Source organism: Megalopta genalis, chromosome 14 (genome assembly GCF_051020955.1).
Source record: "Megalopta genalis isolate 19385.01 chromosome 14, iyMegGena1_principal, whole genome shotgun sequence".
In the NCBI taxonomy this organism is placed as follows: domain Eukaryota; kingdom Metazoa; phylum Arthropoda; class Insecta; order Hymenoptera; family Halictidae; genus Megalopta; species Megalopta genalis.
In genome coordinates this window covers 5204413-5227262 of record NC_135026.1, presented here as the reverse complement: position 1 = coordinate 5227262, position 22850 = coordinate 5204413, and the positions used below count along the sequence as shown (strand labels likewise).

Here is a 22850-nt window from a genome sequence, read left to right as displayed (position 1 = left end):
GCGGGGATCTGTAACATTCGGCGCTGAAAGGGAATATGTAAACGGCTTTTCGATTGGCCAATCGAGTGGCCGAGCCCCGTATATAATTCGATCTTTACTTGACCGGCTTAGTTTACTTCTGTCCTCGCGCCGCGACTAGGGAAAGGTCAATATGCTACCTTTGAAGGTACGTTTACGCGTGGCCTCAACGGGGATACCCATTGTACTCGGAAACTTTCCGTCGCGGCAACAACGGTACTCGGTATTTAATGCATAATTCGGTGTCTCGTGCTTCTCGTTTACTGTGATTAGAAATATGAAAGTTTTAGTGCCGAGTTAACCGAGACTTGACTTTATAAATTTGTATTAAACTTGTAAATTTATATTAAACTTATAAATTTATATTAAACTTATAAATTTATATTGAATTTATAAATTTATATTAAACTTATAAATTTATATTGAATTTATAAATTTATATTAAACTTATAAATCTATATTAAACTTATAAATCTATATTAAACTTATAAACTTATATTGAATTTATAAATTTATGTTAAACTTATAAATTTATATTAAACTTATAAATTTATATTGAACTTATAAATCTATATTAAATTTATGAATTTATATTAAACTTTTAAATTTATATTAAACTTATAAATCCATATTAAATTTATGAATTTATATTATATTGATAAATTTATACTAAACTTATAAATCTATATTAAACTTATAAATTTATATTTCATCGCTTCGCCTGAACCGGCTATAGTACTTCAGAAAAGAGTGAAACGTTTCTACTATTTTGTTTAAATGGACAATTCGAAAGTCTATCGCAACCGTTTTTTTTTAAATTAGTCACGCATTGCAACACGTTGGATCTTCTTTATCATAGGATTTTTCGGTCGATAAATCGATACAGTAGATTTCTTCATAAGTCGGCAATAGATAGCAGCACTGAAAAGAATATTCAAAAAAAATATTATCGAAAGAAGTGAAATATAAAATAATTAAATAATAATATCAACTTTCTTGTTTATTCAATTATAATAAAAATTGTGCTTTGCACAGTTAGAGGCACTGTTGCTTTTTACATCCAATAAGTAAAATCCTTATGTACCTCGATTTTGAGGTTAGTGGACTTACACTAATTGGCTCCTCGAGCCGTCAAAATATCGCTCCATTATTTAAAATTTTAATCTCAAACGTCGGGACAAAATGACCCACACTGTACTTATCGAAAAGCAGAAATTAACAATTAATTCGACATAGTCGGAAGCGAGGTATCGAATTCTAACAAAGGAAACGATATTCTAGAATGTTTCAATTGTATTCTGAAAATTTTTTGTCTCTGTAGCATCGCTAGTTTATGAGTGACAGTCTTTTGAAAATTCCATGACATATGCGCTTAGCGTAGGAAGCGTGGGAGCGAAGTGTTAAATATTTCTTACGGCAATTAATTGACTTAATTTACTTGATTAATTAATTAAATTCGATGAATGTATTCACCAAATTTGAAAGGAAAAAAACGTAACAAAGAAGCGAAGAAACAGCGTTTAAGGCAAAGTCGAAATTGTGAAATGAGCCTGCAAAGTAGAACATTCGGAGAAAATAGAGCGCTGGTGATACGAGTCACGTGATCATCACTGTGAGAGGTGATTGTGTCCGCCAAGGTTCCCGTGTTTCGCAACTTCGAGCTAATTGGATGTTCATTGACTTCACATGGAATTCAACTAATTGACTAATTAATTTTTACGATAATCGGTTATGCTAAGTAATTAACAATTGTGCATCATAGTATCTTATTTAACCAAATTAAAATTGAAAAGTTATGCTGTATAACAACAAATTCTTGATCGACACTCATTCATTTTATGGATCCTGATAAAAATAGCAAAATCTAATAGATTAATAAATTGAATACATTGAATATATTAAAAATTAAATTATAAATTGAATACATTAAATAAATTAAAAATTATAAAGTAAATTGTAAATTAAACTATAAATTATAAATTAAATTGTAAATTAAATTATAAATTATAAATTAAATGGTAAATTATATTATAAATTATAAATTAAATTGTAAATTAAATTATAAATTATAAATTAAATTGTAAATTAAATTATAAATTATAAATTAAATTGTAAATTAAATTATGAATTATAAATTAAATTGTAAATTAAGTTAGAAACTATAAATTAAATCGTAAATTAAATTATATATTATAAGTTGAATTGTAAACTAAATTATAAATTATGAATTAAGTTGTAGATTAAAAATTAAATTACAAATTACAAACAAAAATAATAAATTAAAAACGATCGAATAAGTATCGAATCAAGTAAATCAAATTTGTTAAATTAATTTCGAAATCGGAGCAAATAATTCTGTCATCCACACGATGACCTTGCAGTTGTAGCGTTAATTTGTTAGAATCTCTTCTGACAAGCCGTCACGAAAATTTGCGAAACGACATCCTGGCCCGTGATTGGCCAACGATAGCCTTAAGCCAGATATGGAATTCGATCTGCGTCTTCGCGCTCGAATTTCATTTCTGTATCGCGATTCTCTCTCTTTCATTCTCACACTCTGGCGACCCGGATATGTGTGTGTGTGTTTGCCGAAGGTCATAGTAAACATTAATTCACGGAGGCTGCTCCGGGCGTGCTATTGACGCATCGTGTTCGAATCGATGTGTTTAAAGCCCGAGGCGAAAGCGGGACGAATTAACGTCCGCTAAGCTGTTTGTACAACGCGTTCTCATCACGGAATTTCTAAATTCGTGGCGGACGCAACTTGTTTACCGTAAACTTGCCGCCGCAGCCGCCGCCGCCGCCGTCGGATGGAAAAAATGCTAGACATGCAAATAGCGCGGCGGACTTTCTATTTGTGAGCGTTATACCGCGCGGTTAGCTCGATAAACCAGTCCGCGTTTAACGGCTAGGGATCGATAACTCGATAGTCTCGATGGTCCAGCTTAAGCTCGATGGACAAGATTATGGTTGCGCCGACTCACTGAATCTGTGGCAATTAGCGTGAACAGCTCTGTCACAATGAACGAAGACGAAGGTCTCATTTTATTCTCGAAACGTCAGTTCGATTTTTTTATACACGATTTTCTTTTGTATAAATTGCAACTACAACGGATTTTTTTAGAGAAATTTAAATTAGAAATTTAGATTTGATTTAATTAAATTTAAATTATAGAAATTTAAATTTAATTTAATTTAATGTAATTTAGAAATTTAGATATAATTTAATTTAGAAATTTGGATTTATTTTAATTAAATTTAATTTAGAAATGTCGATTTAATTTAATTAGTTTAGAAATTTAAATTTATGTTATTTCGCAGAAATAAGTGACAATTTTAATTGTAATAGATTTTTGGTAGTAATTTAAAGTACACTAGATTTTCATTAAAATAATTTTTATAAACATTTAAATTGTAATATAATTTTATACACTTTTAAATTGTTATAGATTTTTATAAAAATTTACCTTGGGACGGATATTTTATTTAAAGTGTAATTATAATGCATTTAAATTTAATTTGAAAATTAATTTATCAGATCTGATTTATTTAATTTAATACTTATTCATTTTAATTTATAATTTTTGTTTGTAATTTATTATTTAATTTATAATCTAATTTATTATTTCATGTATAATTTGATTTTTAATTTAATTTACAATTTATGTTATAAATTAATTTATAATTTATAATTGAATTAACAATTTAATTTAAACAAATTTAATTGGAATTGATTTTTAATAGTACTTTAATGCTACTACATATTAATACAATTGTTTTTTTATAAAAAGCCATTGCAATTTCAATTTCTATTAGAAATACATTGTAATTATATATTTAACCTTCTATTTAAACAGCACTATATAATTATAATTTATACAGAAATCTATCACAATTTAAATTCTAATTAACAATCTACTATAACCAATATTTCTAACAAATTTTGCTATATTTTAAATTCCTGCTGAGATCAATTACACTTCCAAAACTGTAAGGGTGAACAAACTTCTGATCTACCTATTTCTGTTCGCAGACGATATTACTGTTGACAGTTGCTGGCTCACTGAACTTATCGACAGCCGCACCGGACAGCGCTGGGATCGTGGAAATGGTGAACGGATTGGCGTATGGTAAGGCAGTCACCATGCTTTTACCTAAATCGATCCACGTGGTTTCTCACGAAATAAATAAAACGATTTTAAATCGAGTGCCTGAAAATCGTCTCAAATCGATTATCTTTTTCAGAAGAAAAAATATTTTCATAGAATTATTTTTCATTCACTTATCCAACGCCTGATGGCGACACCGTCTCCAACGTGCGTTTCCTTTCACTTTTCAGTGTAGAAAGTAAATTCTGACTTTTGATCGAGCATTGCAATTCTATGAAGATCGTGCCGCAGACAAACAGTCTGAATACGAATTTCATTGTATTTGAAGACGAATGAGCGAAATGCACTTTTATTATTACACGGACTGTACTTTTTTCCTGTTTCTCAGATTTATACTAAATAAAGAGCATAGTTTGGTGACTTTAATGCCTGGGAAGAGACGTCTGTCGAGGTTTCGCGATTTTAATTGCCAGATTCAGAATTACGACGATGCCAAACATTTCCTACAGCGTTTACAAAACATTACTACCATTATGCTTCACAATTCCATATATTTTTATATAATAATAATAATAATAATAATTTTATGTATTGATTTTATTATATATATTTATTATGTTTTTTATATATAATGTAATGTACATTTAATATAATACATATTTAATATATTGTACATAAAATATAATACTTATTTAATATATTATATATAATATAGTATATATTTTATATATATATATCAAATTATGTAATATATTAAAATATATAATATATATAAATAATAAATAATAATATATATATAAATATATATATTTATTATATTATATATTTTATTATATTACATAATTGTATATATTTTTATTTAATGAATGTAAATTAATGACAAGCATAAATATGGAAATTTAAGAATGAAATAATAATGATTAGGCTGCGGATCATTATACGAAATAAAGAAATATTCTAAATCCATTGCAAGCAGTAGAAACCCAATAGAAAGTTATTCCTATCTTGGCATATTAATTTGGCAATATTAATCTTATTGGCATATCTTGACATTCTTAATTTCATTCAATCATCTTAAATCGCACATGCTCAATTTAATGATATGAAATCAAATGCTAATCCTGCTATTATTAAATCAAGAATAGAAAAAAAGTCTTCAGAATGCAGAGCTCCGCAAAATATCTCAAGGTCGTTGAAATCGAAAGTGACGTCCTCGTAGCAACGAATAACCGATCGAGTCAATAAACGAGCAACCAAGTTCAATTACCAAAAATTTCAAACAAAGTCGAGCGACGCGTTTGTGCGAACGATCGCAAACTCTCTCACATCTACGACTGTCGGTTGGTTGCAGGTGGTATTCCTTACGGAAGCGTGACCGGCATGGTGGCGAAGTACGCGGGATACGCGGGCCAGCAGATCAATAGCCCGCAGCCGGCGGCGCAATCGAGCGTATTGAACGGCGCGCGACCGGTAGTCGTCGCGGCGAACTACGGAATCGCTCCGACGCTCGGCGCGCATGCACAGTCGCTGCGGATTTACAACATCCAGGGAGTCCTAGCGCCCGCCGTCGCACGGTCGCTGAATTACCTAGGAAAATAACCGCGCGCACACGGAGCCGTCATTAATTATCGAATAGACAACGATGCCCGTGCCGACTCTATGAAACAGCGTTTTTGTAACTGTTCAAGAACACATCGCGAATCTGCGTCTCATACCATACTCCACGTCTCGGTTACTAAATTATTAGTAACAGGATCGTTCGATCATTAATCAACGCTGATCAAGATAAGCAGTGGATCGTCGCCGTTTCTCCGTGCACTTGAAATGTTTCTTGCACAATTGAACAATTAATGATATTCATTCGATCGATCGATTAACGCTGATCTCTGAGTCACACTTCGCACATTTATTATTACAGTACAAATGGCTGTCTGACTTCGATATCGCCGGTGGCGTTGTCGATCTCTCATTAATGTATTCCTGATGTTAATAAAGATAATGAGTAGATAGAAAAATTGATTTAAATATTTCTGCAGTTTTTGGTAACGTTGTTTATTGTTTCAGGGTATGTTCGGTGTTAATTAATAAGAATAGGAAATATATGGAAAATTTTCTGTGACTTTTAGTAACATTGTTGCTGTTAGACTTTATATAATTTCAGGATATATTTTTATTATATTCAGTGGTAATTAATAACAAGCAAAAATATGCGAATTTTTTTTGATATTTTTAGCAACATTGTTGTCGTCAGACTTTATAATTTTTAATTATTAACAATAGGAAATATATGGAAAATTCTCTGCAACTTTTAGCAACATTGTTGCTGATAGACTTTACAATTTCAGGGTATATTTTTATTACATTTATTGTTAATTAATAACAATAGAAATTATATGAGAAATTGTCTGTGACGTTTAGCAACATTGTTGCCGTTAATTTTTATAATTTCAGGGTATATTTTTATTACATTCAGCATTATTTAATAAAAATAGAAAATATGTAACAAAATTTTTGCAACTTTTAGCAACATTGTTGCTGTTAGAGTTTATAATGTCAGGGTATGTTTTTATTCACTGAATATAAATTAATAAAAAGAAGAAGTATGTGAAAAAATTTCTAAAAACAGATCAGGATAATAATAATAATAATAATAATAATAATGAATAACGTTAATAAAAAATTAATACATACAATAATGCTAAAGAATTATACTTTATAATTGGAACATGCGTTTCAGCGAGAAGGCGCGTACACTCCCCGTGAAAATGAAGCCGCGATCACTATAATTTCCGTAGACGGACATCAGATTGTTGCTGAAGATAACTACATAATAAATAACAGTGCGCAGAGCGGTTTTAAAATCTCACGAAACTGGTTTCCCTGGCGAATCGTTCAACTTTGTTGCAACATAAGCACAGCTTAGTATTTACTAATACGAAAGGGTTAGAGGTTCACAATGCTGCGCGGATGGAATTCGTGAAGAGCTAGTACAATGAACGTATCGCGTCGCGACCGCCACCATCGTTGAACAGTTCGGACAGCTTTGATTCGGAGATAATTACATCTGCCTTGCAAAGAACGTCTCGGAAAAAATATCTAATTTCAATCTGACGGTACTCCGACGGGTTACATGCGCGATCAAATTGCTCGAGTTGACGCAGGAAATTCCGTCGAGACTAATTCGAAATTGATTGCTATTAATCCCAAGGTTTCCTTTCAATACAAATCGTTCGAAAGGGAGCGCAGATAGAAGAATAATAGCGACGATTTTTTCTGAAAGAGATTGGCAAATTTTTGTCGATTTTAATGCACAATTTTAACAGCAGACGTAACTAAAAATTGATACAAACATAACCTATACTTGCAGCTCTTGTAATTTCGTAATTTTTGAGAATTTCTTGTACGCAATTAGTAATTCTGACCTAAATCTAGTTCAGACTCAAATTTGGCCTAACCAAAAATTGATCCAAACATAACCTATACTTGCACCTTTTGCAATTTTGTAATTTTTTAGAATTTCTTGCACGCAATAAGTTGAGGTTAGGTCAGGATTAGGCTATTATAATTTTAAAATACTTTCTGACCTGGATCTAGCTCAGACTTAAATTTGACCTCACCAAAAATTGATTCAAATATAACCTATACTTGCAGCTTTTGCGATTTCATAATTTTTGAGAATTTCTTTCATGCAATAAATTAAGGTTAAGTCTGGGGTAGGCCTGGGTTAGGTTATTATAATTTAAAAATGTTTTCTGACCTAAATCTAGTTCAGACTCAAATTTGGCCTAACCAAAAATTGATCCAAACATAACCTATACTTGCAGCTTTTGCAATTTCGTAATTTTTGAGAATTTCTTGAAAGCAATAAGTTGAGGATATGTCTGGGTTAGGTCAGGTTTAGGTTATTATAATTTAAAAATGCTTTCTGTCCTAAATGTAGCTCAGACTCAAATTTGGCCTAACCAAAAATTGATCCAAACATAACCTACACTTGCAGCTTTTGCAATTTCGTAATTTTTTAGAATTTCTTCCAAGCAATAAGTTGAGGTTAGGTCTGGTTTAGATCAGGGTTAGGTTATTATAATTTAAAAATGTTTTCTGACCTAAATCTAGCTCAGATTCAAACCTGACCTAACCAATAATTCTAGCCTAAATCTAGCCCAGACTCAAACCAAACCTAACAAAACATAACCTAAATTTATAACTTTAACAATTTTATAATTTTCAAGATAGTTTTTCAAAATATCTTGCACGTTCAAAATACAAATTAGGCCTGTATTAGGCCCAGATTAGCTCTGTATTAGGTCTGAGCTCTTCGCGAAGTGAATCAATTCCCAAAACCTTACTTCGATGCTAAATAAAAAGTTGATACAGAAAAAAAACTTAACCTAAAATCAATTTCAAAAAAATATTTCTATGCAAATCTCAAAAACTGAAGCAGTGTTCTACGTGCAGAAAAAAATTATTCCATAATTATTACCTCGACAAACATAAATAGCCGCAACCTAAAATAATTGAAAAATTTCTCGAATAAATAATTTTTCTTTTATTTATTAAAATAAAATAATCACGTAGCTGAATATTCGAAAAATAAATTCTGACGTCCTTCCAGAAAGGAACCGATTCGAATTAATGTATCGCGGAAGGTGTTGATTGCTCGCTGCCAATTATTTTCTTGCCGTCACCGGACGATAGTCAGACGAAAATTCTATTGTTAGATCATCCGCGTAGCAGTTCCGTTCGCGGCGCAATCCTGCCGCCGGATTATGCAAAATTTGTGAGTGTTATGTCATTTGAATTAGGGCAAAAGCGTTTATGGAGAGAAAGTATAAATGACATCGAGCACGGTCTATGACTGTTAGTCGTCACGAGCCTCACGCACGATGCATTACCCGCTTCACGTGAGTACATACCAGCACTAATCTATTGCCGGTCCTCCGTTGACAGAACGGCGAAACGAAAAGATAACGAGGGACCATCTGTCGCAACCGCGAAGATCACGTCGCGAGGATCCGTCGCGCGGTAACGGGGCCACGCTCGCTGTCTCCGAAACGAGAAAATTCATTTTTCGCTTGTTCGATTCGCTTCGCATTCCGCGCGACACGACCACGTTGCCCAAGACACTCTTCGTTGTTTCTGCTCCGCACGATTCGCTTTTTCCGAAGTGCCGGCTGACGTCGACTTTGATTTGTCCGCGAACGAGCTCGGGCCAAGTGACAGCTTCGCTGACGTTTCGACTGGATTTTGGCGGAATTTTATTGGAGTTTTGTTGGAATTTTATTAGAGCGTTATTGGAATTTTCTTGAAAATTTATTCGATTTTTTGCAATTTTCTTAGAGTGTTGTTAGGTTTGCGGTATAATTTTTTTTGCAATTTTGTTAGGATTTTAATACAGTGTTACTGGAATTTTGTGAATAACTTTATTAGAATTCCGTTGCATTATTACTGTAACTTCGTTACAATTTTTATTATTACTTTGTTACGTTTTTATTGCGACTTCGTTACAAGTCTTGTTGATGACTTTGTTAAAAATTTATTCCAATTCGTTTGCAATTTTGTTAGAGTGTTATTAGGTTTGCGGTGCAATTTTGTTGGAATTTTATTAGAATTTTATCAGAGTGTTATTGGAATCTTATTAAAAATTTATTCTAATTTTTTTGCAATTTTGTTAGAGTGTTATTATGTTTGCGGTATAATTTTTTTGGAATGTTGTTAGGATTTTAATACGGTGTTATTGGAATTTTATTAGAATTCCACTGAATTATCATTGCAACTTTGTTACATTTTTATTGCTACCTTGTTATCATTTTTATTGCGATTTTGTTCCAAGTTTTATTGTAGTTTTTCTACAATTTTGGGGGGAAACGCTGGCACAATTTTTATCGCAACTATGCTAACGTTTTTATTGCAAATTTGTTACCATTTTTATTGCGACTTTGTTCCAAGTTCTGTTGAAGCTTTACGACAATTTTCTAGCGAAACACTGACACAATTTTTATCGCGACTATACTAACATTTTTATTGCAACTTTGTTACAATTCTTATTGCTACTTTTTTTACCATTTTTATTGTGACTTTGTTACGAGTTTTGTTAAAACTTTGCTACAACTTTTTGGCGATGCACTGGCACAATTTCTATCGAGACTATGCTAACATTTTTATTGGAACTTTGTTACAATTCTTATTGCTACTTTGATACCATTTTTATTACAACTTTGTTACGAAATTTGTTAATTAATTTTTATTGTGACTATGCTAACATTTTTATTGCAACTGTGTTAAAACATTACTGCAAGTTTGTTGTAATGTCATTGCAAATCTGTCACAATATAATTGCAACACTGTTACAATATAATTGCAACACTGTTACAATATAATTGCAACACTGTTACAATATAATTGCAACACTGTTACAATATAATTGCAACACTGTTACAATATAATTGCAACACTGTTACAATATAATTGCAACACTGTTACAATATAATTGCAACACTGTTACAATATAATTGCAACACTGTTACAATATAATTGCAACACTGTTACAATATAATTGCAACACTGTTACAATATAATTGCAACACTGTTACAATATAATTGCAACACTGTTACAATATAATTGCAACACTGTTACAATATAATTGCAACACTGTTACAATATAATTGCAACACTGTTACAATATAATTGCAACACTGTTACAATATAATTGCAACACTGTTACAATATAATTGCAACACTGTTACAATATAATTGCAACACTGTTACAATATAATTGCAACACTGTTACAATATAATTGCAACACTGTTACAATATAATTGCAACACTGTTACAATATAATTTGCAACACTGTTACAATATAATTTGCAACACTGTTACAATATAATTTGCAACACTGTTACAATATAATTTCAACACTGTTACAATATAATTTCAACACTGTTACAATATAATTGCAACAATGTAACAATATCGTTGCAATATTGTTATAATATCATTACAACTTCGTTTCAATATCGTCGCAACTTTGTTTCAATATCGCTGTAGCTTTGTTACAATATCATTGCAACTTCCTCACAATATCATTACAATTTCATTACAATATCATTGCAACATTGTCACAATATCATCGCAGCTTTGCAACAATTTTATTCCATCCTCGTCACAATCTCATTTGCAAGCCAAAAATCAACGATCATGCTTAGTAAAAACACTGAAAGCAATCAAAACAATATGTCGGAAAAAATTGTCCAGTGCAATTTTGTACTGGAAAAAATTGCCCAGTGCAATTCTGTACTAAAGAAAATTGCCCAGTGCAATTCTGTACTGGAAAAAATTGCCCAGTGCAATTCTGTACTGAAAAAATTGCCTAGTGCAATTCTGTACTGAAAAAAATTGCCCAGTGCAATTCTGTACTGAAAAAATTGTCCAGTGCTATTTTGTACTGGAAAAAATTGTCCAATGCAATTTTGCACTGGAAAAAATTTCCCAGTGCAATTCTGTACTGGAAAAAATTGCCCAGTGCAATTCTGTGCTGAAAAAAATTGCCCAGTGCTATTTTGTACTGGAAAAAATTGCCCAGTGCATTCTGTACTGAAAAAAATTGCCCAGTGCAATTTTGTACTGGAAAAACTTGCCCAGTGCAATTTTGCACTGTAAAAAATTGCCCAGTACAATTTTGTACTAGAACAACTTGCCCAGTGCAATTTTGTACTGGAAAAAATTGTCCAGTGCAATTTTGTACTGGAAAAAAATCGCAACGCTGCAAGTAATTGATTTCTACACGATGACTGTGCAACCCTGCTCATCGTCTTCGCTGACAGGTTCCTTCGAATTTTGCAACGATTCTCACGAATCGCACTGTTCCTTCATCCCAGTCGCGAGCTATTATTTATCTTCAGACAAATTTCAACAAATTTATTACAGCGCGCGACGCATCCTAGTAAATCAGTCGGCGTCGTTGCGATCGATATAACAATGGATCGCGATTATTTCTCGTCGTTCGCGAATAATGGTGTCGAGCAGGTGTTGTACAAGATTTATACGTGCCGGGGCGTGCTTCGATGAACCGTTTTACGTACATACGTACGTTAAACACGACGACGTCGACGTCGACGGCGACGACGACGTGAACTTTCCCGACTCTATATATTGAAAATCGCAGTGCGTCCTTGCGGGAAGAAAGGATTAAATGTTGCGCAATCATGCTAATTACGATCCGAGTGCAACAATAACCAGACAATAGCTCGCGTTCTGAGAACGCGTTCCACTTCAAATCTATCTAATAACCGTAAGTAAAAATCATTATGCAAGCACGCGCACCGTAAAATTCTTCTCCGCGTTTACACGGAGGCCGATGTTGCCGTCTCGCGGTATCCACCCGCGACCTTCGACAATTAAATCTATTAAAAGCCTGTTAATTTATGCGCGATTAATTGGCGAGAATTTATCCCGCTGTGGCGGAGCCAGTCGTTGAAGGAGATCAACGGATACCAAGATTTTTTATTTTCAATTTTGCATTATATACAAAATTACAAAATTATATCCAAAGTTATATACATATATATAATTTTATAATTTTGTAATTCTTTCAATTATTTTGTCATTTTTTTTACAAATCTCTTTTATATATATAATTTTGTATATCATTTTATAATGTTGTAATTCGTTCAATTATTTTGTTAATTTTTGCATATGTATATAATTTTTTATATAATTTTATAATTTTGTAGTTCTTTCAATTATTTTGTCAATTCTTTTACAAATCTCTTTTATATGCATAATTTTGTATATAATTTTCTAATTTTGTTATTCGTTCAATTATTTTGTTAATTTTTGCATGTGTATATCATTTTGTATATAATTTTCTAATATTTTGTAATTCTTTCAATTGTTTTGTTAATTTTTTATACATATATATAATTTTGTACATAATTTTAGAATTTTATAATTCACGAAATTATATATATAATTTTATAATTTTGAAATTCTTTTTTGTAATTGGTACAGTAATCTTCGGATCGCGATACTGGCCAGTCTCGACGTCGCGTAAGTGGCCACACACGCACACACACACGCACACGTGCTTTATTGCGATCGGTGCACGTACCACGTGGAAATTAAACCTCGTGAATGAACGAACCTCGTGAATGGAGCTCGGGAGACAATGTGCGCCTCGTTTTCCGTGTGAATTAATCAGTTGTAATCGATCCTTATTGAATGCACTACTGTACATAGTTTTCACCGTGGCTTGTTTCCACTGCAGATCCGACGATTACTGTGCATAAATTAATGAAAGGCGTCCCATTCGTTTAGAAACATCGTTTCTCATATCTTAGGACCTTTTGGGAATTTTTCCGAGCAATTTCTGATCGTAATTGATGAAACGAATCGTTAGCAAATAACATCTATTTTAGATGCAACGTTAAAACATATTGGTAATATTAGCATTATTGAAAATATTGTTAATATTAGCATTTTTTTAAAATATTGTTAGTATCAACAGTGAATAAATGTTGTTAATATCACTAACAAAATATACTACGGTGTACAAAATAAATTGAAAAAAAAATTGTATAATCATACAAAATATATTACAAAATACACAAAATAAATTGAAAAAATAATTGAATAAATATACAAAATATATTACAAAATACACAAAATAAATTGAAAAAATAATTGAATAAATATACAAAATATATTAACAAAATAATTGAATAAATACACAAAATATATTACAAAATATACAAAATAAGTTAACAAAGTAAGTACGTAAGATATATTACAAAGTATATACAATAAATTAATAAAATAATTGAATAACCATACAAAATATATTACAAAGTACATAAAATAAATTGACAAAATATACAAAATAAATTCACAAAATAATCGAATAAACTGACAAAATATAATACAAAATATACAAAATAAATTTGAGAAAATAATTGAATAATCAAACATAATATATTACAAAATATACGAAATAAATTAACAAAATAATTAAATAACCATACAAAATATATTACAAAGCATACACAATAAATTAACAAAATAATTGAATAACCATACAAAATATATTACAAAGTACATAAAATAAATTGACAAAATATACAAAATAATTGAATAAATTGACAAAATAATTGAATAAACAGACAAAATATAATACAAAATATACAAAATAATTGAATAAACATACAAAAATATATAACAAAATATATGCAAAATAAATTAACAAAATAATTAACCAAATATACAAAATATAATACGGAATATTTTCACATCTCACATAAATAAAAAATATTGAACAAACCACTCAACGTCTAATTTACAATACGTTAAAATTTCCTTTGTCACAAAGCATCGCTCGGACGTTCGTTTCTGCTACGGTCGCAAGCAAGATTCTAATTCCATGTCATCAATAATTTCTCCTCGAAAGCCCACGCGAACTCGAAAGCATGACAACGTTGGAGCGTCTTCCCCCGTCGACGTGTATCATTCGAAAGCCGTCTGATAACTGGCATTCGTTGATTCGCGATCCAACGAGTTGTAATTACATACCGATAAAAAAAAAGAAACGAAGATAGAGAGAGAGCGAGAGAGAAAGAGAGAGAGAGAGAGAGAAGTCGTAGCATACGCAGCAATTCACCGAGGCTCATTTTCTCGGTACGAGCCACAATAACACGCTGTCTGATTGCACTCCATTTTTCCTGCTTTCTTCATCTTTTTCCCATTGTGTCTACGTGCCGGCCGATTCGCGGCCGACAAAGACGTTACGTAATTTTCAACGACGATTTTCATAATGGCGCACATGATCGATACCGTTCCTGGAATTCCGGGAATTTCAGGAAGCGCCGTGCGAGATTGTGATCGATCGATTCGTCAGCCTCGCCGAGAACAGGTTCCACCAGACGAAATGAGCGCTATTGATGGCTTCTCTTTATTGGAATGTCGCGCGCTGTGATAAAACACGGATGCCGGGGATGATTTTGTCGGCGTCGTCCTGCGCCTTCGACGATTATCCGCGAAATCAGGGAGTCGAATATCATTTTCTGGGATTCAGATTTCCACTGATCGACGATTTGAAGAAGTACGTTGAACTTGGAGTGACATTGACCTTGGAATAAATATTAAACTTTTGCAAATACATTGCACCAAAATCGTTGTAACACAGAAAAATGTAGGACGAAAATCGACCAACTTTGAGTGACGATAACTCCTACAAAAAGCATCGTAGCATGCCGATTTTGCGCTCAAATTAAAGCCTGAATTCTCTGCTTTCAGACACTGTTTCTTGATTTTTAGTTGGACGTACTATCACCACTCTAATTCTTTAAATATGCAGCCATGTTTGGCGCACGGAAAATCTCCAAGTTTGACGAAATGCAGGGACTTTGGAAAATTTTTCTTGGAGATATCGTTTGCAGTAGAATGAAGCTTGATCCTTTCTCTTTCATTGAAAAGAAAAGAAACTTAGCTGTGATTTTTTTGCAAAGTTACAGCACTTTGAATTAAGGCTTGTCGAGGTCATAAGAAAGTCCACCGGAAGGGGGTGGTTTTTCTATGGTTACATTTAAATGTTGACAGTAGTTAGGATACGTCTAATATAAAATCGAGGATAAGTATCTCAAAGCAGAGGTTTCGAGCTTTAATTTAAGGTAAAAGTCATCGTTTTTCGATGATGTCTGGCGGAGTTATCGTCAGTCAAAGTTGGCGAATTTTAATCGAAAATTGTTGTATGCAACGATTTCGTTGGGCAGTGTAGTAAACTTAGACAAGTGCTAAACTGGGACAAATATTAAATTTGAACAAATATTAAGCTTGCGGAAACACTTTTGCATAAAATTATAACCTTCTGCGATGTAGTTGCATTAGGTGCCATTCATTTGTAGTGAAGCGATGTACTGCTCGAAAAAGTTACAACAGAGACAAATGGACGAAAATTGGCCAACTTTGACCGACGATAACTCCACAAAAAATCATCGCAGGACAATGATCTTTCCCTCAAATCAAAGCTTGAAATCTCTGTTATAAGATACAGTGATTGGATTTTGTACTCGCCTCACAACCGCGAGTGTGATGATTTAAATATAACCATAGAAAAACCACCCCTTTCCGAGGAACTGTCGTACGGCGATCGACAAAGGGTCACTTTAAAGTACTGTAACTTCGCCAAAAAAAATCGCAGCGAAATTTCTTTTTTTCCAAATAAGAGAGGAAGAATCAAATTTCATTTTGGTGTAAACAGCATCTCCGAAAAAAAATTCACAAAGCTCATGCAATTCGTCAAACTTCGCTATTTTCAATGTAGCAAACATGGTTTCGCATTTGAAGGAGTAAAGTAGTCGATTCGCATCGTCCTTAAAATCAAGAAACCGTGTCTGAAAGTAGAGGTTTCAAGCTTTAATTCGAAGGAAATATCATCATCGTACGACAATTCTTTCCGAAGTTATCATCGGTCGAAGTTGGCCGATTTTTCTCGAAAACTTTCCTAGGCTTCAATTGTCTAGACATAGCACCCCCAAACTGCGCCCCTGCCCAAGTCAAAGATTTGAAATATTAACGAAGTGGCCCATCGGGCTACCATAATCACCGCGTGAATATTCACAATTCGATCGCGCAACGTTGTGAAACAGTCGGATGTCGAAAGCGGCGCGAGCCGGAAAACGTCGCGTCCGAGCATCCCGCGATTGCACCCTCGAAATTTGCACAATCACGCGCGGCACCGTGTCGAGGACAAGTGTGTCACACGTGCGCATGAAACGACGCGTCGATCTTCTTCGGAATCGCGCGCGCTCGCGCGCGCTGGTTGCGACAGCCAATGACAAGTAAAACATCGTATTACAGAAAATTGCCGGCCGCGGATATCGTCGCGAGGGCTCATTACCGTGTGTGTTACGCAGTCCGGTGGGCGGCCGGGGGAGGCCGGGGGCAGCCGGGGGGCATATTTTTCGCGGCACAAAGAAAAAGAAAGCCCTCTTGACGCTGGCCGGCCGGCCAGCCGGCCGACCGATTCTAACCATCGCTTTTGTTCTGCCGCAGATAACGGTGCTCTGCGCGGCTCTCTGGATCCTGCGCGGCGATGTGAACGCGGCCAAAGCCGGAGTCAGTAAGCGGATTATTCTATCGTTCTGGGTGTGCCCACAGCTCGGCCTTGAAACGCTTCCTCAAACAATGGAAAAATCGTGTTTAAGGGAGCGGATGTTTCAGCGCCGAGGATCAGTTCGTTTCACTCAAAACTACTGCTTTTCTTTATTTCTAGCAGGAGGACGAGGGTTGTCGAGGAAAAATGGTGCTTGTGTCACGAGTGACCCTAAAATTGCGTTTAAGTTGTACTTTTTAGTAAAAGTTTAATTTTCAATATTTTATAACTTTGGATTGTTTTACTTACAAAGAAGGTAGTACTAGTTAATTACAATAGAGCATTTGTCTAAAATTAAGTCAACAGCTTAATTAACAAAAATACGAAGTTTTTTTTTTAAAAAAGTAGTACTGATATAGTAGTAGTAATAATGAAGGTCGTGGGGTCACAAGTGACCCCGACATCGCATTTTGATCTCACTTTACAGTAAAAGTTGACTTTTCAATATTTTATAATTTTCTTCTAATTAATTACAATGAATTACTTATCTAGAATTAAGTTAACAATTTAATTAATAAAAATACGAAGTTTTTTTTAAAAAAAGTAGTACTGATATAGAAGTACCAATATTGAAAGTCATGGGGTCACAAGTGACCCCGACATCGCGTTTTGATCTCACTTTACAGTAAAAGTTGACTTTTCAATATTTTATAATTTTCTTCTAATTAATTACAATGAATTATTTATCTAGAATTAAGTTAACAATTTAATTAATAAAAATACGAAGTTTTTTTTTAAAAAAGTAGTACTGATATAGTAGTACTAATATTAAAAGTCATGGGGTCACAAGTGACCCCGACATCGCGTTTTGATTTCACTTTACAGTAAAAGTTGACTTTTCAATATTTTATAATTTTCTCCTAATTAATTACAATGAATTATTTATCTAGAATTAAGTTAACAATTTAATTAATAAAAATACAAAGTTCTTTTTAAAAAGTAGTACTGATATAATAGTACCAATATTGAAAGTCGTGGGGTCACAAGTGACTCTGACATCGCGTTTTGATCTTACTTTCCAGTAAAAGTTGAATTTTCAATATTTTCGAATTTTTCATCTAATTATTTGCAACGAAGCATTTATCTAGAATTAAATTAACTATTTCTTCTGCACTTTTCAATCAGGGTCAATCATGACCTAAAAATATTTCCGAGGAAATTATTGTACCAGTTAATTACACCATGGTCCAGATTGGGTTCCGGTTTACATTTTTGCTCATTGTTCACAGAAATGAGAATTTTCGTTCGAAGAAATCTCTGTTTGATGCTAAATGAACGCAATTAAAAAAGAAAAACAAATGCGATCTTCCACAGTTAATTACAATATATACATATATAGACGATATTTTTCGGGTCTCGGTGTATTCCTTCAGCACGAGTCAAGGATACAGTTTCCTGTATTCTTCCTTCGCGGAATGCGGCATTAAATTCTGCGACAGTGATCGTCGCATTTTAATAATCCTTGGCGCTGAACGATCGCTCCAATCGAAAGCGAAATAAATTTTTCGGGAATTCCAGTTGCCAAGGACCTGGAACCGTAATAAATATGCCTTTTGCATTTTTCATACTGTGAACGACGATGATCTCATGCAAGATTTATAAAGATTCGTAAATCCGAATGGAGAAGAATCAATGCTAATAGCAACATTTAACCTCTGGCAATCCCGGATGCAAAATAAAATTTTTTTATAATACAAAGTTCGTATAAATATAAATAGAATAAGAGTCAACTCCGAGGATATTTTGTGGAACGTTCACTTTTATTACAAAATACTGCGTTTGCAACGCTGTCCTCGAAAACTTATTCCGAAGGCATCGAAATCGGTGCAGGCTTCCGGTTTTCATTTTTTTTAACAATCGCGCAGTTGGACGAAAAATCTGAAAAAATCGAGCGCACTGCTTGCGACAGCATCTTATCAAGGAATTAATATCAAAATAACCTATATATTTGTTTTCGAGAAATATTCAATTTTCTAACTTTTTTGGGAGATTTTCATTTTTGATAACCACAGCTTGCAACCGAAAAATCTGAAAAAATTCTATAACATGCGGTTCGACGTCCAAAACAAGCAACATTTTTTTCAAAATTTTAGAGAGTCGCCGATGAAAGGAATAGGCGAAAAATCGCGAGGTCTAATTTACCCTGTAACTACCCCCATGAACAAGCTACAGGGTTGAAATTTTGCACAGACGAGTTTTCCTCGGTCAACTACCGAACGGTCCTATAATCGCTAGAAAAACCTCTAAGAGCAATTTTGACTATGCCCCTTTTTTCCTGGGCCCTTCCCCAAAGCACAGCCCAAAAGTCCCACGCCCGAAGCTTTCTAATTCAACGATCTGCTTAGTAGGTCCCGAGGTGTTGACGTCGTTCGCGAAGAACATCGCGTCGGTGCTGTCGACGACGTTGCTGGGCGAGCTGCGCGACACCCGTGGCAACCAGACCGAGTTGAAGCTCTCCGGGCCGCTGAAGAAGCTGCTGGAGGTGCAGCCGTTCCACGCGGACGACGTCGAGGAGGGCGATGGTAGATTCCTGGAGGGGGCGCCCCGGGACCGCGCGAAGAGGCTGGTGGGGGATCGCGGCTCGCCATTGGTCGACGATCAAAGACGACTCCGGAACATCTACGGGGTGCTGGACACGGTTCGCTACCCGAAGCCCTACGGCCCTGAAGCGTACCGGTTCCGGGTGAACCCTGGGCCAGAGAGTCCCCGAGGCGAGGCAATCGTGGGGCACGGGGAGTCCTCGAACGTCGACGAGAGGGGCAACGCAGTGGACAGCGACGTGAACCTTCACTACGCGAGCGAATATCAACAGCCAACCGGCTTCAAGTACAAGCTCGACCTGGTGCACCCACTGCTCCCCCCACCCAACAACTATCTGCCACTGTTCCGCCAGTATCATCATCGTGATCGTCATCCGCAGACCTCAGGACCTGGCGAGCAGCAGCCATCAGGAGTGGCGGACATCGACGAGAAGGAAGGGCCCAATGACGACCCTCAGCCTGCCAGGGACCTGGCCGAAAGGCCCTACAATCTGAACTACCAGGACCCTTACAATACTCCGGGCCCATCAGCTTTTGGAAACTCGGGTGACCTCTACCAGCAAGGTCATCCTCCTGCGAACGGCCAAACCGAGGACGAGGATGGTCAGAGTCCGGCCTCGTTGACGGAGGACCAGAACCAGAAGGGCGGCTACCTTTACCCCAGCTTCCACTACGGGCCCTTCCACAACGGCTTCTACGGGCCCCACTACCATGGGCCCGGGCCCTACTACAATGACAGCTATCACGGGGGAAATAATTCAGGTCACTACGGGGGGCCTTATTCGGGCCCCAGATACAACGATTATGGGCCCTACTCTCCCTACGAGCCTTATTATCCTCGTCATCGTGGATATGGGAGGCCTGATCATCCGCAGAATGGGCCGGAGAATGGGCAGAACGCTGCCCAAGCGGAGGGGGAAAATGCCAATGCGAATGGGAATAATAATGGGCCTGGGCCTGGGCATGGGTACAACCATGGTAATGGCCATGGATATGGGTACGGTCATGGCTATGGTCCTGGGTATGGTCATGGGTATGGTCCTGGTTATGGGCCCGGTTACGGGCCGTTTTACGGTGGTGGGCCTTTCGCAAAATATTCGGGATTCCCCGTGTTCCCGTACAAACCTTACCACCATGGGTTCTTCGAGGGCCCGTACAAGGCCCCGTACATCCATGACCCCTTCCTGCCGTTCCCCCTTGGGCCCTATTACCCGTTCCACGGATTTTATCACTACGGGCCGTACGGGCCCAAGTCTGACAAACAGGACGCGACGAACACCGAGAAAACCAAAGACGAATCTGCCGCCGCCAGTCCGAATGACGCGGAAGTGGTCTCGGAGGGCCAGTCGGAGCTCGTCGAAGCCCTGGCCTCGAATCAACAGCTGTACTTTCCTCTGGCGTTGCCTGTCGCCATTAGAAACACGAAGTGTTGCGAGGAGCATGGTTCAACTGCCGGGGACGCCTGACGGAGTATCAAATTGTAGCCTTTAAGTCGAACTACAGTAATGTCTCCCTAAATGACGCTCGGATTGTACGCCAAAAGGGACAATTCGGGGAGAGGGGATATGATTTGCTTTTCAACGCTATTTTAACGATTGTCGACGACTATATAAACGGGCCGCGAGGCTCGATTAATCGTGTCACCTCTTGCCGAATTGTCTATTTTTGTGTAAAATCAGAGCGTCATTTAGGGAGATTTATATTATTTATATTAACACGTGCCCTTGTTTTCCTCCTGGAGCTGGTATATCGACGGCGAAATAAAGGTTAATTATATTGACAGCGATGGTTTCATGAGCGACGATGTTCGAATCTCTGAACGAGGAGACTCCTTGGGCGATTTGGAGCAACTTTTTCCTTTGCGGAAATGTTCTCCGAGGCTCCGTTCAGGAGTTATCGACGAGAAACGCGGGCCAATCAGAGATTCTGTACGCCAGCGCCGCGACTCGGCGGCCAATGGCGCGCCGCGTCCACTGTCGCGCGGAGCTGCCTGCCGCGCCTACTGTGCGTCCGCGGTGCCCCGATTGATCCACGTTTGCTCGCCGATAACTCGTGAACGAAGACAGATAGAAAATTTTCGCAAAGGAAAAAGTTGCTTCGAATCGTCTGGAGAATCTCTTTTCCGAAGGGCGTACATTTTCGACGTACAATACAATAAAAATTTAGCAATTCGCACAATTCACGTAGGTTAAGTATGCACTTATCGAATGTTTATATCGATCCAGCTGGGAGATAGTATCAGATGTCCAGGCTGGGCGAGGACAGGAAACTTCGGAATTACGAAGCTAATTAGCGAGGCGAACGGCTGCGCGCTTCACGCCGAGTTTCTCACCGTTTCTATAAAAACAGTTGATCCGTCGAGCAGGTTATACAATTCCACGATTATTAAAACAAATAAAGGCTTCCCACAGCTGATTCGTATCGAGCGTCCTCGTCCGATTCGACTCGCGCGGCCCGTCAACGGAACGGATTAATTGCCGTTCGACGGGGCTCGGTCAACCATTTCCCATCGTTACGATACACAAAAAGGTTCCCACATAGTTGCCCGATCGACCGGCCTTATCCCGGTAATTATCCGGCGTGTCGACGCCGCATACTAACCGCGGTCTGATAATTTTCCTGACCTCCGCCGCGCCAGGCAGATTCTGCACGCGCGCGTGTCACGCCGCTCAGCGCGGCGCGTTCTCTGCTCCTATATCGGCGAGGATCATCGATCCAGACCTCCTCCGCCTCGTCGTCCTTGGCGGGAACCGTTCGCTCGAGATCGGCAACGACGCAGTAAAAATCGATTGAACGCCGCACGCCTTCAAGGGGACTCCACGTAACTCGCGGAAAGTCCTTCGGCTTTTGTGTTGATCGATCGCCGATTCCGGGGAAATAGCGCGAAAACAGGAAAAAAAATAGGATCACGTAACAGACGAGATTAGACGGCGGCCAGAGCGGTTCCGGCGCAGATCGCGCCGCGCCGGTGACTCATCCACGGGTCGCGGTGATACCGCGGCGAGAATCTGTTCTGGTGATTAACTTCGTGAACACCTTT

At 36.5% G+C, this 22850-nt stretch overlaps 2 protein-coding genes across 3 annotated transcripts; both read left to right on the top strand.

Annotated features, from left to right (window-relative positions):
- Positions 1-106: 106 nt before the first annotated feature.
- On the top strand, positions 107-6142 carry LOC117225712 (uncharacterized). The gene is made up of 3 exons (XM_033479421.2): positions 107-166; positions 4052-4148; positions 5479-6142. The coding sequence occupies exons 1-3, from the start codon at positions 152-154 to the stop codon at positions 5724-5726; spliced, it is 360 nt and encodes a 119-aa protein (XP_033335312.2). The 5' UTR covers positions 107-151; the 3' UTR covers positions 5727-6142.
- A 2848-nt stretch (positions 6143-8990) lies between these two features.
- On the top strand, positions 8991-21592 carry LOC117225738 (uncharacterized). Of its 2 annotated transcripts, none has more exons than XM_033479467.2 (3): positions 8991-9028; positions 17171-17237; positions 19619-21592. In XM_033479467.2, the coding sequence occupies exons 1-3, from the start codon at positions 9011-9013 to the stop codon at positions 21274-21276; spliced, it is 1743 nt and encodes a 580-aa protein (XP_033335358.2). In that variant the 5' UTR covers positions 8991-9010; the 3' UTR covers positions 21277-21592. The 2 variants fall into 2 exon arrangements, with proteins under 2 accessions (XP_033335358.2, XP_033335357.2); XM_033479466.2 differs by having other exon boundaries at positions 19616-21592.
- Positions 21593-22850: the final 1258 nt, after the last annotated feature.